Below are 16,335 nucleotides of genomic sequence, written 5' to 3'. Positions count from 1 at the left end.
ACTCACAGGTCCTGTGGCTTGTATGAGCAGAGCATATTCTGCTTTACTGTCAGTCCTGACAAATCTGCCTAGAGTAGTGTTTCCCAACCTTGACCATTTTAAGGCGTGTGGACTTCAACTCCCAGAATTCCACAGCCAGCAATGCTGGCTGTGGAATTCTGGGAGTTGAAGTCCACATGCCTTCAAATGGTCAAGGTTGAGAAACACTGCCTAGAGGCACAAGTCCCATTTCCCCACAAACCTTCATACCTGCTTTATTAGACGCCTGTTGCCCGCCAGAAGCATTTCCCCAGCTACTGGCACCGATGGCATCACCGACAGGCTCTCCCCAGCTTGGACCAGAGTCAACAGGTTTACCCCATGCTGATGTGCCATTATCCACTGTAACAGGCGCAGGAGGAGGTTCTCCCCAACCTTTCAAAACAAATCCAACATTAGCAAGGCTGGGCCATAAAGTTGTTTGAAAAAGAGAGAGAAGCAGCCCAAAGCCAATTAAAAGGTCAAAGTTTTATCCCATTTGATGCTACGACGCGATCGGGCCAATGCCACATTAAAGAAATCCTTCTAATAGGAAAGGAAAACGCTGTACATGATACTCTTGTCTTCGGAAACAAAGGACCCTGACAAACACGGACAAGACTCGACTCTTCTCCCGGCTTGCTTTGCCTTGAAGACCAACCAAAGGTTAAACTTATCCCTCTATTTTTTTGCAAAAATCCAAGAATTTTGTGAAAAAAAGACCCCCTGTCAAGTGCTTCCTGTTTTGACTCTCTGGACTAGAAGATTGCAAGCCCTTGATATCTCAGGAAGGCGTTCTTATGATCAAGAGTCTGATTGTGACGTTGTTTTCCAAGGGGGAAGTGTACTTTAATACAAATAGGAAGTGTGCTGGATACCTTCTCACCTTATTTGTAAAAATAATAAAGGTGGGATACAAACAAACCCTCCCCCACTGACCATAGGAGAACAGATTGAATGCTTTTGCTTTTTTCTCCTGAGCTGCTACAGCGCCCAAAGTCAGGCGAGGCTGAGAGCGCCTATCGGCCCCAACCCTCTGCCCGGGGGCCCAAACCCTTGACCCGGCCCAATCTGGCATGGGGTCTTCATCACTTTGGGGTGATGAAAGATGCCCTGGGAACCGCAGGGAGCCCACTCTGCATTATGGGGGGTTTCAAACTACCTTGAGAGCAACCCATCCTCTCCTCTAACTCTCAGGCAACTTAAGAGTTGCTTAGGAAATGAGAAAGCAGGAGCTGCAGAAGACTTACCGGAGCTACTGCCAGCCCCGCTCTCCGTGCCGGCTGCGGAAGCCGAGGGCAACCGTGGCTGGTGCGCTTGCACGTCTGGTCGGCCCACGGGATTCGGGGTGTTCTTGTTCCACATGTTCACGTTTTTGTAGTTGTATTTGCTCGGGTCGCCCCACGCAGAGGTTCCGTCATCAATCTCAATTTTACGACGAATGGACTCTGGGGAGGGCTCCTCCCACCCGGTGGGCTCTTCTTCTTTGACTGGGGCCGGCATGGGTCTCCCCAGCCATCCCATACCTGACGGTTTGCTTGCAGCCGCCGCCACAGATGCCCCCCCCCAGCACGCAGCTTCCTGCTGCTTGCTCCAGTCTGGGGACCCTGAGGGCTTGGAAGGCTCCCCCCAGCTCTGGGAGCGATTTGGCTTGGGGGATTCCGCCCACACGGGGCTGGGATTTGGCTTGGTGGTCTCCTCCCACCCTGAAGCGCTGCCTGGCTTGGTGCTGCCGCCATTCCCCCCACCCCAGCGCCCAGAGTTCGATCTAGCAGGCTCTTTCCAGCAGGAGGTGGACCTGTCGCTGTCGCTACTGCCAGAACTGGACTTCTTCAACTCTCCCCAATGATTGTTCCTCATGTTCTCCCCCCAGCCGTCGCCAGCCCATCCGGGGCTGGCTTTGGGCCCTTCTCCCCATCCCTGCTTGAGCTTCTCTGTGTCGTTCCAGGTCAGAGATGGAGCCCGGACCTCTTGGCCCGTCATCCACGACTGGCTGTTCTTGGCCACGGCGGGTGCTGCGCCCTCTTCCCAACCTCCTTGGCTGCTGGGGCCTCTGGAGTCTCCCCACCTGCTTGCAGACTTAGGCTCACCCCAGCTTGTCCCAGGGGAAGGACTGGGCCCATGGAGATGGGGCCTCTCCGGAGCTGGCCCTGAACTGCAGGCTTGGGCCACACAACCCCCCCAGGCTTCTGTTCCATTGTCAGCTTTCTTTTCGCCCTTTGGAGTCACCTCTGTATCCCAGGCTGTGTTTTGTTTTATTGGGGTTTGCCCCCAACCAGAATTGGAAAGGACACGTGGATCCAGATCTGTTCTGTTCACTATACTTTGAAGCAGTGTTTGCTGGTCAATTTTCCTTCTTTCATGGCTTGCCCCTTCTGTGGAGGAGCGCTCCTCGGGGACCTCGAGATTGCCGTCACCGTCTCCAGAACCAGCCTTGGTCCACCCACCATTCTGTTCCAGTGCCTGGGGAACTGCGCAGCACTGGGGGTCCACACCCGCCTTCTCCTCCTTGGCAGATTTCCATTCATTGGTAAACATCTTCCCATTCCCACTGCTGGCTTCAGAGGAATGGCTGCTCGGGAGCTTGTTCCATTCGCCATCTCCTAAGCTGGCATTCTGGGCAGAGCCTCTCCGGGCTCCTCCGTGGCCCATTCCACTTCTAGGCCCCCAGGCCCCATTCTGGCTAGTGCCCATGCCTGCCACCTCCCACGTCCCTGTCTGCTGATCCTCACTTATTTCCATGGTTGAGCTGCTGGTCCTACTCAGCCCAGGCTGCATTGGCGTTGCATTCACAGTGTCATTGTTAGCTTGGCTATTTGAGTCAGAACGGGTCTCTAGGGAGTAACCAGGGCCATAGGTACCCCATCTAGTACCAGGAGCCCCACCATTTTTTGTGTCACCATTGCTCAGGTGCGAAATGGAAGTGCCGTTTGTTACTGGGGAGGCTGGAGGCTGAGGCCGATTGCTTTTGGCGCTCCGGCCCCAGGTCCCGGGCCCTGCATTACTAACCAGTTCAGTCGTCTGCATTGAACCAGTTGGGTTTGGTAAACTAGAGGTCATAAAGTTAGTAGTGTTCTTATTTGGTCCATTCACTTCGTGGTTCGGGTTCTGAGGCTGCCCACTTCGTGAAAGTTTCCTTGTACCATTGAGTTGGGAATCACAGTTTTCCTGGAGGCTGCCCCAGGAGCTGGCAAGGCTAGAGTTCACACTCTGATTGTTCACCATCTGAACGGCACCTGTGCCGCAGCTGCCGCTTCCTCGGGACCCTTTTAGGGCATGCCCGCTGCTCTCCAAGACTGGCCAGGCACCACCGTGGCCATTGGACGTCAAAGTGCTGGAATTTAATTCTTCATTGGCTGAACTGGGGGTGCCCCAAGCATTCACTCTATTGTTGCTACTTTCAGGGATGCCATTGGAAGCATCTGCTGAAAGGGGACAGGGGCTCATCAAGGCACCCAGAGACACGCCCCATGACTCACTAATGCTTCCGCTGCTCACATTATTGCTGTTGCTACTGCTGACAAGCTTGGCCTGATTAGCGTGTCCAATGCCGTTCTGCAGGTGGCTGACTTCACTGCTTGGGCCCCGTGAGGCCATAATAATGTTCCTCTCTGACCCAGAATTTGAGGCAGAATCAGCGTCCATACATTCTGAAGCCAGCTGCAAGTCACTGCTGGGGGTCGAGGGCCATGCCTCCTTCTCTGAACCGTCTACAACAGTTTTATCCCAGTTTGTGCTGGATTCACTACTGGAAAAGATCCTTTCCCAGTGAGCATTCTCATAATGGGATCCAAGTGTGCTGTGGTTCAGATCTAAGAAAAATAGAAAGCATTACTAAAAACATCGTGCAAAAAAATAAAATACGGGTCGAGAGGAAACAATCCTTCTGGATCAGTGCCCCAGAAAATGGAAAGAACCAATGTCTGCTCTATTCTGAACAAAACAAGCAGAGGCACTACTTAACGAGAGCTGAGGAGCAGCGCAAACCTGCCTGGCTATTGAAGCCTCTTGGGAAAGTGTGTCTCGCCCTCTTGCCTTCACTCATCTCAGCATCTGCAACCTCTGCTAGGACTTTTGCGGTCTCTCCTTCAGCCTTCCATCTCTACACTCCCTGCCCCGGATACCTTATCACTGGATTTGGGGCGGGTGGCAGAGGGGGAGCCTGAGGTTACAGCAAATGCACTACATCACTTTCCACTTTTTAAGGCTCAAGTAGCAATGTAGAACACTAATTTGTAATCATATTGTGTTCTGAAAAGCACAACATTAGACTTTCTGCATCAAAAGTACCGTAAATGCCGGCATATAAGGCGACTTCCGCGAGCGCTGAAATCGGCACCAAAGACGGGGGTCGTCTTATATGCCGACTCGTCTTATACGCCGGAAATACTGGTAGTTTCCGGCATGTAAGACGACGTTCTAGGAATGCGGCCCGGCTATAAAGACGGGGGTCGTCTTATACGCCGGGTCGCCTAATACGGCGGCATATACGGTAGTCTAATCCAGTTCCTTTCTGAACAGTCTTAAGATAAGCCAATGAGTATGTATTTCTGATCAAAAACTTTATCTGAAAGTAACTGGATACGGGCCAATAAAAACCTGTGGTATTTGATCTTTTCTAAATGCTTATTTTCCAAAGCAATTTTAGCCTGAGATGATACAGATGTTTCACATAGTCATTTAAGACACTTCAGAATTCCAAGCAATCATCTGTCTTTCCCCTCTGCTGCCAGATTTACCACAAACTCCTTAATCTTTCATCAAAGCCTGGCCTGGGTTCCCCCTCCAGATATCTGCATTTCACTTTCATATGGCAACACATCCCTACTTGCAATCTCCACTTCTTGTTCCCTCCCCTCCAAAGTTTCCTAAGATCAAACTGCTCTGGGGTGATGCCCCAAACATTGTGCCTGCTTCAATTTTCTCCATCAATTCTGCATTTTCCATGAGATTCAAGCAGAAGGCTCAAACCCCTGTGCCCAGTTCACATCCTGAAAAATATTCTGATGCGAATAATGTTCTATTGCCTTTGAAAAGCTTTAGAAAAGGTTTTTGGCTTGCTGACTCTATTTTGTGGGTGTCATGGTCAGTGAAGACTTTGCTGTACTACTTTTTAACTTTTGATTTTTTTGTGACCAACTACCTCCAAAAATAGAAACTTCTTTAATGACGCTTTTGAAAATGGAATCTTACTCATGGCTGCAATGAGGATAGAGAAATGCAAAATACAAGGATGGAATGGGCTATTAACAGCTGATAGAAAAAAGAGCTGAGTGGTAAGAGCAAGGATTTGAAAAAAAAGGAACAGAAAGCAAGTTTGCAGTGGCACAACTACTACTGGAAGTAGCGGGAAGCAGCTCACACACGGCACGCTTATAAAATAAAGGGTTCTGCTGCATTCCACGGGGAATCACAGCATGCTGTGAATGCTGAATCCCAGGACTCGTCCTCCTCCCTGGAAGCTAGGCCAGGACCACCTGAATCCAGCATTTGGGGGTCCCACTGTGGGCAACCAGATCACACTAGGGGCTGCTCACAAATGGGCAATAGATACATCCCCCGTTCCCCCCCCCCAGTATATGAAGACCTGCTGTTCCCAACCTGGAAGTACCTTGCATTCTTCAAAATTGATAGCCCTTAACAAGGCCTGTCCTTTGTAGAACCGACCCAACTCTTTCCAAGACATCATCCATGCCTGGGGGAATCTGGCGACTGCTCATGTACAGGGTACAAGCAGTGAGACCCCTTCTCCTTCGCCCTGTGAAGCCCCTCCAGGTTCTCACTCTGCAGATGTCTGTTTCTCTGGCATGGACTCTATTTCAACATGGATTAGGCTAGTCTAATCCTCTGCTTAGGCTAGGGGAGGCTGGCAGGCATCTTCCAAATAGATACCGTATTTTCCAGCGTATAAGACAACTTTCTAAATCATGCAAGTCTTCTCCAAAATCGGGGGTCGTCTTATACGCTCAGTTGTCTTATATGCCGGAAAATACCGTATTTTCCAGCGTATAAGACGACTTTCTAACCATGCAAATCTTCTCAAAGTCGGGGGTCGTCTTATACGCCCAGTCGTCTTATACGCCGGAAAATACGGCACACATTTTTCCTTTTCTGATCGTCTGTAAGAATTCTGACCTGTCAGTGTTTCGGATGCTGGGAAAGACTGGAGAGAGATGTGTACTCCAGGGCACTGCTTAAGACTGCTCTTCCTTCAACCCTAAAGTAGGGCTGCTGGTGGAGAGAAGAGGCCTTCTCAAACACTTTTGAGTGGCTGTCTGTCCTGCTTGACCTCCACCGGTGTCCTGCCAAAATCTATCAGCCTTCAAATATTTCTTTGTGTTCTGGATCTGGGGAAGTGGTGAGGATTACCTCTCTCCCAGCCCTATTCCGCCTTCCAGCAGGAAGTTAGGCTCAGTAGAAAGTGGCAGCAGATGAAGGAAAAAAATCCTTGGGAAGAAAATCTAAGTACACAAAGGACTTGGCAACAGGGCAGATTCCCCAACCTTTCCATTTGCATAAGTGGTGTGCACGCGTGCCTGCTGCTCATGCAAATGGAGCGCGTGTGCATGCACTCACCCACTGCTCACACAAGTGAGGATGTGTGTGCGTGTCTGCTGTTTCTGCAGCCCAGTTGCAATCCCCTCATGGCCCACTAGTGGGCTGCAGCCCAGAGGTTAGGGACCCCTGCCTTACAACACATTCCAAAATTTCCCAAAACCTTTACTGCGCCACAATTAGGTCTCTTCAAACCTGCTGGTGAGCATTTGAAGAAGAGGATGCTATTTCATAGATCCTGGAAGTCTTCTAACGAGGGAAGACATCTGAACTGCTCTCACCCAGTGCTGGGTGAGGCTGGAGCTCCATCTACGTAAGAAAGGTTAGCTTCAAGCAGACCTTCCTTTTTTCCGCTTTACTGTTTAGCATGAGATGGGATCCAACCTCTGCAGTGGTAATGCTGGCAACGCCAAAGGGGATGGGGAGGTTCTGCAGCTGATCTATCCTATTTCCTTGCAAGAGGCAAGACAGTTACCAGAGCCTTTACTGAACAACCAAGCTCGGTTCCCGTAGCCGTGTGCAACCTTGCTGCCCAGCCACCCTCCTTTATGCTGACATTCCTAGGCTCAGGTGGATGTTTTGCTCCCTCTCACCGGGCTGCTTCTGGCTGCTGCTGTGTCCTTGGCTGTCAGAGACCGGCTGCTCACGGGTCCCGGTGTTGTCGCCCGCCTGGCTGTTCAGCAATTTAGATGGCGCCGTCAGGTTGGTAGCAATCGCCGGCAGTGGCTGTCCTCGCTTCAAGAGTTGCTTCTGCTCCTGGTGCCGGAACCGTGGCGGCACTTCTCGAGGTGGGTAGCGTGGTGAAGATGGCTGCTGCGCTTGCGGATTGTTGCCCACAGCCCGCTTGGCATTATTGTTGCCACTAATACTGCCGGTGACTATAGACGCGGGAGGAGGGGCTGAAGCAGGGAGTGGCTGGCTGGCACCAGGCTTTGCGGGTTCTAACACTGTCCCCCCCCCCAAGAGAAGAGGAGAGAAAAGGAGCATACACTTAGTAAATTATTGCAAACACGCTTTTGAAAATACAAAAACACGAAAAAGTGGCTGTTAAGAACTAGTTGAGTGTTATTGTTATTGTTTTTTTTTCTGTTTTTGTAAAAGTTTTTAAAAAATTTTCAATAAAAAAAAAAAGAACTAGTTGAGTGTTCCTTTATTTAAGGATAAATTAATTTATCTACTCTTACATGCCGCTCTGATGGCAAACAACTCTGCATTTCCAAAATAAGTTCCCCTGTGATAGGTCTCAACATCCTACTGTTACCAGGCATGAAACCTCTTGACCAGCTAATTTGAAAATTGTTCTCTATAATCTATCCGACATATTTATGAATGCCCCAATGCCAACACAAATATAATAGCATGATTACCATAAATGCAAGTTAAGAAATGCTCAAAATTGACATTTTATCCAATTTATCAACATGCACTTTGCTCAGAATACAGAGAAACGTTACTCAGAAACTTCCAGCAAAAAAAGCAGTGAAGTTTTGGCCAACAGCTCCAAGTTGTTGCATTACCAGAGCAGCAATTTCTGGCAAAAGGAGCACCAAGAATGTCCAGGTCCACTCTGAAGGCAGAAGGCTGCTGCTGGGTCTGGCCTTCCAAATGGAAGGGGCCACTTCTAAGAAGAGGTGCAGAGGCCTTTAGAGCCTTTCAGAAGACCAGGTGCAGTGCAATGGCACCATTTCTTGCTCTCCCTTTCCGTGGGGTGAGAAAAGAATAGGCAGGAATCTGGCCTTATGCTCATATGTCATCTTCAAAGAACACACAGTGGAAGGAGGAGACAACACCGAAGGAAGAGGGCAGGAGAAATCAGAGGAGTCATGTATAAAGACTGAAAAGAATTTCTGTAACTCTAAGGGCCACAGGGTGCAAGTGGTTAATGCTTTCAAACTGCAGAGAACACACCATTTTTATCTCTGGCAGAGCTCAGAGGCAAGAATGACTGGATAAAATGGAGGAGTAAATGAGTCAAGTTGCACTGCAATTAGTTTAATGATTTTGTTTTCCAATCCCATTTGGAAATACGTGGGTCTATTTAAATCTATTGTCTATTTAATCTATTTATCAACGGTAAGCAAACAGCGTTATCAGCATGTTGCTATTCTGTAGCAAGGAAGGGTAGACAAGTGCCAGCTGAGATAGGAATAAAATAACATTGAAGGTGAGTAACTGTTCTGCTGTTTACTGACAAAGGAGAAAATTAAAAAGCTGCGTCTGAAGCTATGCAGGTTTATTGAGTTAATCCTTTCTGAACACAGAAAGGGCTATTTAATCACTTGCACTACTCTTCCAGCTAATGATTTACTTTTACTCAGAATAACTCTAGAGGTAGGAGTAGAGCTGTGCAAGTCTGTGGTAGAAAAAAAAAAAAACTAGGAATGTGGTAGCATCCTTTTTAACTCGTGAATGTTTGTACCTTTTAATAAAATTTGTTAACCAAAAAAGCTAGTGATCACATATTATTGCTAAAGTTTGTAAAATGTTATTGAAGTTAAATCTGGGGAATGAACAAGTAAAACACTGTATGTTTTGGGGGACCACTGCATTAATATATATTGCAAAGGTTTGGTTACGGTGCTGGCCTAGAAACTAGGAGACTGTGAATTCTATCACCTCACAGGGTTGTTGTGGGGAAAACAGGAGGAAGAAGGGGTATTTATTGGTATGTTTGGTGCGTGGAGTTGTACATGGGGGGGGGGAGGCAGGGTGATAAACACCTAAAAAAACCCAACAGCAACACAGCATTTGATGCAACAGGAACAGTATTACTTCAGCTTGGTCAGAATCTTTTCTGAAACAGGAAACCAGATGTTTGCAGATCAAGACAGCCGCAGCGAAGTTCAGTTTTATTTCTCAGAGAACAAAGACGTGTTATTGATGTAAGAATGTCCCACCCAACAAAATATTTGTGAATGTCAAAGGAAGCCTACATCTTCAGCTTTTCTGTTTGCTTTGGCTTCAGAGATCTTCCTTTTTTTTTTTTTTTGTTATGGAAAGAGAAGGTGTTTCTCTTAATGAGATCTTCATCCCGGAGGTGGAATATCTGTAAACATTCGTAACATCACTGTCGACTACAAAAATGGGCTAGCAGCCAAAACCTAGAGACTGCTTTTAGGGCAAATTAGGCTTCAAAGGATTATTAACTTGCTTACTCTCTTGGCTGATCCTCCCTTTGATGTTTGCACAATCAGATATATTGGTCATACCAGAACCCTTTCCTGATTTCCAATTTTAATACAAGCAGGAATTTTCTAGGAGCATCTGGTCCTAACTTTCAATTATTTCAGTGTTTCTCAACCTTGACCATTTTAAGGCATGTGGACTTCAACTCCCAGAATTTCACAGCCAGCATTGGTCAGTAAAGACAGGATCTGATCGTCTGTCACCATGAGCCATCCTATGGAACCAGAAACTAAACCCCTTTATTGCACAAGGTGAAATAACTGTTGCGCTTGACCATTTGTTCTTTTATTGCCCCTTTTAAAGCCTGGTTCTCCTGCTGCTCTAAGGAATGGCCCAAGGAACTCTCAGCCTCCTCCCACCCCACCAAAGGCGCCCCCCAGCAGCCCCAGTGGAGGAACAGCAGCTCAGCACTGGGGAGGCCTTTTTGTCCAGCAGGAAGCAGAGAGAGAAACAAGAAAGACCTGCCACTTCACAACGCTAGAGACTCTCCCACCAGCAAAATTGTGAGAATGAAAGGTTTTCCGGTTATCTTAGTATTAATCCAGAGAAAGGGAACCGATCCAAGTTTAAGGAAAGTTTTTTTTCTCGGCAAACTTCATTTTCCAGAAAGTATGCATTTTGCGAACAGTTTTAATTCTTGCTCAGCTCTCACGTAAGAAAAATAAAAATGCCAAATTTTGCTGTATTAAGGCTCACTTCAACTATCAACTAGAAATATACTGACATTTTTGAAACAAAGACTACTCAGAGAGCTGATGAACATACTATATTTCTTTAACCGAATGCCTTCAAAAGACCAGTCTCCTCGGTTCAACTGAAAAGCATCTATTAATGCTAAACAAACAAATCACGAGGATGTTTTGATGGCGTGCAGAATGTTACAAAGGATTTCAAGTGTGACCTGCTGGAAACCACAAAGTAAGACGGGAATCAACCACTCTGAACTCAGAGAGAACACTTCAAGTTCTAATTTGAAACATCCCCCCTTCAATTTTTGCAATGCAATCTGCTTTTTGTATATCGAGCACATTTTGTAGGAAGCACAAGGAACAATGAATTTAACTCAGTGGTTCTCAACCTTTTTAATGCCGCAACCCCCCAACCGGTCGTAAGTCGAGGACTACTCAACCAATCGTGAGTCGAGGACTACTCAACTGGTGCAGCACCATTTGCAGAAGGGGACTTTTGGCGGGCTCAGCAGGGCAGAGACAGCCTGGACCATTCCTATTGGCTTTTGAAAACCAATAGAATTAGACTCTATTCAAGAGAGTCTATTCTATGGGCTTTCAAAAGCCAATAGAATAGAAGGGAGTAGCACAGGTAAGGAAAAGGGGGGAAAAATGGCGGATTGCGTTGTTTGGCGACCCCTGTGAAATGGTCGTTCGACCCCAAATGGGGTCCCGACCCCCAGGTTGAGAACCACTGATTTAACTGATGAAGGAAAACAGTTTAGTCTGCTTCAGTTCATGTGAGGAAGGACCAGATTTCTGCTCAATCAACCATAAAACGTTTATAAGCTCTTTAACTGAAACCAAAAGACTCTGTGAAGGAACCCAAAAGCAGCTGCCCTATGGCATCACCCCCATGCACTCGGGGGGGGAGCAAAGATGTTCAGTGTAAGTGCTGTGTGAGAAAAGGAAGAAGGGCACCCTACTTCAGCCTCACCCCAAAGTTTCACTCTGCGCCAGCCCTCCCCAGCGGAAAAGCAGGTCGGCCCTCCCAAACAGAGGCTTAAACCTCTTCTAGCCTTGCAGATTAGAATTCTCGAGAAGAGAACAAAACAGTGAAGGCAACTGGAAAAATTCAAGACTTACTGAGGATGATCCAGCATTTCATAAGCAAACAAACGGGATTATCACTGCTGGCTTCAGCTGGCAGGATAGGAAGTCATCAGGAAGCTGACTAGAACTGACTATGTTAAAGATGCAAGGGAAGACCTGCCCCACTGGGAGCCTCTTCCAGGATTTCTTGTTAACTTTTACAGCATTTCTAGGCCTACCCCCCCCCCTTTTATGCTCTCTGGGCACCAACAGTAAATAACAGGGGTCTCCAAACTTGGCAACTTTAAGACTTGTTGGCTGTCTTGACTGGATGGCTGGGGAATTCTGGGAGTTGAAGTTCACAAGTCTTAAAGTTGCCAAGTTTGGGGACCCTTGGTATAAAAAAATAAGACTACAATCTGAGCAAAGCCACAAATACAGTGGCATCCTAAAACAACAACAACAAAGAATCCATTCTAGTGTAGAATGAATTATAAAAACCCTTCCCGCGGGAAAATGCTTTTCTTTTGAATCAAAAAATAAAATAAAAGACTTTAAAAATTGGCCACTAGAGGAACTAAAGATTAAGAAGAAACCTCCAAACTTGATTTACTAATACAGAAAAAAGCAAAACATTTTATCGTCGGGTGTCTTGGAAGGATATTTGTGAACAATGGACCCAGAAGTCGATATCTGCCTCTATAGACAGGCTGTATTTAAAGGATATTATGAAATAGGAACAAGTATTACCTGAGATGATTGAGAGTGATTTGAAAGTGGATTTAAAAATGACAGGCTACAAGAATGGAATGGAAAAAGATGCTATCCTGGGCATACACAAGAAACTTGCTGACATCTTGATAATTAAAAGGGATTAAAATTAAAAGTAACCTTGATAAATTTCATAGATTAGATTTTCAAAAGAGGCTTGTTAATGTTTTGAAGAATCTTGTCAGAAAGGACAAAGAAAAAAAATAGACATCAAATTCTAAGACATCATCTGAAGGGATTAAAGATCAAGGTTGGTTAGAATAAAAAGGAATATAAAGTTGGTTTACTTGATTAAGGTTAAAATAGAAACGTTATCTCTTAATGGATTTTGCTGACATCAGGACTGAAATGACAGTTTTTATGGAAAAAAGAGATCATTTGTTGTATTTTAAGAGAAGGTGGTATGTTACTAAAACTATTTATACTTGTAGGGGAAAGGCCATTTCTTTACACATTTCTTGTCTTTTTTTACTATATTCATATTTTTTATTTTTCTATTTCTCTATTTTTTTCTTTTCTGCGCCTTTTATTTTTTCTTTCATTTTTTAAAGTTTGTATTAGTTTTTACTACTGTAATTGTAACCTTTGACAAAAGTACTATTTAAAAAAAAGAAAACACGTGTAAGGACTAAAAATTAAATTATGTTATAACTTAATAGAGAATTTGTGTTAAATGCTGTACTGTTGATACATGACTCCAGAAAAATTGTCTAGTGTGTATAAAAATATTTTTAAAAAAACATTTAGCTTTTTTCATGTCTTTTAGTTTGTATTGGTTTTTATTGCTATAAATTATGAATTTCAATAGTATTACTGTAAAAAGGTATTTCTAATTGTTGTTAGAAATTTAAAAAGCATGATGGGACATTTTTTCCTGCGGTGGTCTTATGAAAAAGTGGGGGGGGGGAAACCTGGGACACATAAGATGATGCATAGAGTCAATGAGGAAAGCCGGATTCCTGTAACAACTGTATGATTTGTTTAGCGACTGTGCGATTTGCTTAACAATTATGACAAAAACAGTACAGAGTACAAAGAGCAACAAAGATGATCAGGGGACTGGAGGCTAAAGCATATAAGGAACGGCTGCTGGAATTGGGTATGTCTAGTTTAATGAAGAGAAGGACCAGGGGGGACAGGATAGCAGTCTTCCAATATCTCAGGGGCTGCCCAAAGAAGAGGGAGTCAAGCGATTCTCCAAAGCCCCTGAAGGCAGGACAAGAAGTAACGGATGGAAACTAATCAAGGAGAGAAGCAACCAAGAACTAAGGAGAAACTTCCTGACAGTTAGAACAATTAATCAGAGGAACAACCTGCCTCCAGAAGCTGTGAATGCTCCAATACTGGAAGTTTTAAAGAAGAGACTGGACATCCACTTGTCTGAAATGGTATAGAGTTTCCTGCCTGAACATGGTGTTGGACTAGATGACCTCCAAGATCCCTTCCTCCTCCTCCTCCTCATTATAATTAATTATTATTATTATTAAAGTCTATAAAATTGGGCACAACTATACCAAGTACCAAGTAAGCACCAAGAAACTTCTGGGGTGATTCTCTTTTTAAATCTATTGCACAGGTTTACAGAGAAAGAAGAGGGAAACGCAGAATTTTAAAGAGAAGGATTTGCTCCAGTTCAGATGTATGCACATAAGAAAAAGGATTTTTCAAGTCTCTCAGTTCTCCTGGATGGATAAGCCGGACAGGAAACAGAAACAGATGAGTCAATTCTATTCCCTTGGAAGGCTACATTAACAGAACCTTGCAGGTCTGAAGGTACAAACCTCCTGCTGCCACTTTTAACGCTTCATCCATTCCTAAATTTCCTCCTCTGACTGTTAAGCCACTGGAGGTCCTGCCTCTCTTGCTGTTTCCTAGGCAGCTCCTCTTTCCCTTGTCCCCCCCTAAGTCTTCCACACATTCCACAACAAGTCTAAGAGTTGATCCCTCTTGTCTATTTCTGGCCTAATGCACTGAAATGGAAGCATGGTTTGATCTTAAACACAACCATTAAAAAACACCTAAGCGCTCTAATGAAGTTGGTGTACAGTGCATTACTTCACAATTTTGGTTTTCTGAAAGCAAGGCTTCTAGCTTCAAGGGAGTAAGTGCTGCAGGCCACGTTTGATGAGTAATCAGTAGCATTTCCATCTGGACCTCTGCCACTCTCCCCTTCCTCTTCAGCAGATTATGAACCGTGAGATGCTTAACAGAAGGAATTTCCTACGGTGAATTTGTTGCCTTTTGCTCTCCTCACTTTGTGGGTCTCAATGAGTAAGGCTGAGCATGACAAGCGATCGGAAGAGCAAACTGCTTGCAGGTGCTTTTCAGGCCACAAAGGGGAACACCTGGAAGTATCTGATCATAACTCCATCAGGTCTCTTATAGAAACTGCATTCAAACCATCAAATATCAAAGTTATGGAAATAATTGTAGTATTTCAAGTAACTTACCTTTGTTTTTTTGTTCAGTGGCCTGTGAAACAAAAAAGAAAATTTGGTTACTGATTTCCTTATTCTCTTCTGAACAATACTGGATCTATTATCAATGTAGGGGCATTATTGGCTTTCTTAAGGCTAACCAGAATGTAGGAAGAACAAGCATCTCAGGAGCAACTTCCTGACTGTATCAAGCTGAAGATGACTGACATGTAGTCATGAGGTCTTTTTCAGTGAAAGTCTTCAAAGAAGGCTAGACCATGAAAGGGACACTTACCAAAAATGGGTGGAGATCATCTGAATCCTTTTCAGTCAGGATTTTATTTATTTAAATCAGTGGTTCTTAACCTGGGCGATATTGCCCCCCAGGGGGCGATTTCATTTTTCAGGGGGGCGAAGGAACGAAAGTGGGGCGATATGGGGGCGATGGAGCGAGAAGTTTTGGAGACACTTTTGAGACTTTTTCGTACAGTGAATTGCTGTATATCTGTCGTACAAAAACATCAGATTGCTCGCTATTAGTGGATTGAATTGTGTTTTCAAATGTTCTTCCAGCTAGCTTCAGTACAGAATGCCGTATGTATGTGAAGACACATCGCTTATATTCATGCACGTTGCGCAGCAGCCTCTACCCATACAGTGGTGCACCATTGGCCAGAATATGGGAGATATGGGGAAAAGACTGGAAATAAATTATTTGCATCGATATGTCCTGATGACAATTTTAAAGAAAACAAAAAAAGTGTTTGCATAAATTGAAGAATTATTTCCTATGTTGTGATTGAGAGGTTGTGTTGGGGGCGATGACAACTTCCTCATTGGCTCAAGGGGGCGATTCGTTCAAAAAGGTTAAGAACCACTGATTTAAATGACAAAGGCTGCCCTACTCCTTGATGACTCTGGGTTTTTTGTGCTAGTTGGTTGTACCTGTTTATGCAATACACATTTGTATCAGCTCTACAGATTCCAGGTCAGACATGGAACCATCTAACTGAATGATAATGGTAATGTAGCAGAGACCCCCTTCCACCCACAGTTTTCACTTGTGTTTTCAGCAGCGGCCAAGGGACCAGGTGACAGGTCTTCACAGGGATGGCCCCTACCCCGTGGAATATTCTCCCCCACCCCTTGTGTGCAGATGGGCTTGAAGATGCATATGCAGATCAAGGAAATCTGGTTCAGTCTTTATCTAGTTTAGCTTTAAGGGCACTCGTTGAAATAAACAAACAATATTGAATGTTTTTTTTAGAAAGCGACTCAGCACAATTACAATGGACTTTCAAGTAAAAGCTCTCAGAAGTTGTTATCTCTACAATAAGAGAAACTAACATTTGTTTTTCAACATACCTCAAAATTTAGCTCTAGAAATCAAATCCAATGAAAACTTAAGGTAGTAAATTAAACAGAGTCAAGCTTGAACTTGCATTTTAAACTAAGTATTGCAGAATAAACTAGAAAGTGTCCCGCTCTGAAGACAGCTTGTTCTTCTGCCAGAACACTTTTCTATTCAAGCTAAAGGGCTGATGTGGTCATACACGGTCTTCCTGCATGGGAATGCTTATGGCTTGGCCCAATCCCTAGCAAACCACAGCAAGTTAAAAGGAGGTTAG

At 45.1% G+C, this 16,335-nt stretch overlaps 1 protein-coding gene across 4 annotated transcripts in view; it reads right to left on the bottom strand.

Moving 5' to 3' along the window:
* TNRC6A (trinucleotide repeat containing adaptor 6A) overlaps window positions 1–16,335 on the bottom strand; it is a 55,660-nt gene that overhangs the window by 20,829 nt on the left and 18,496 nt on the right. For all 4 annotated transcript variants that reach the window (XM_039349693.1, XM_039349695.1, XM_039349694.1 and 1 more), the window contains exons 4-7: window positions 14,741–14,762; window positions 7,167–7,520; window positions 1,269–3,830; window positions 250–414 (exon numbers count right to left, since the gene is read on the bottom strand). In XM_039349693.1, coding sequence (XP_039205627.1) covers window positions 250–414; window positions 1,269–3,830; window positions 7,167–7,520; window positions 14,741–14,762 — 3,103 coding nt within the window. The remainder of the gene's footprint in view (window positions 1–249; window positions 415–1,268; window positions 3,831–7,166; window positions 7,521–14,740; window positions 14,763–16,335) is intronic.

The sequence above is a fragment of the Crotalus tigris genome, unplaced genomic scaffold (genome assembly GCF_016545835.1).
Source record: "Crotalus tigris isolate CLP2741 ecotype Arizona unplaced genomic scaffold, ASM1654583v1 scf7180000018301.7375997, whole genome shotgun sequence".
Classification (NCBI taxonomy): Eukaryota; Metazoa; Chordata; class Lepidosauria; order Squamata; family Viperidae; genus Crotalus; species Crotalus tigris.
The sequence above is the reverse complement of the archived record's forward strand: the minus strand, read 5'-3'. Positions and strand labels throughout refer to the sequence as shown.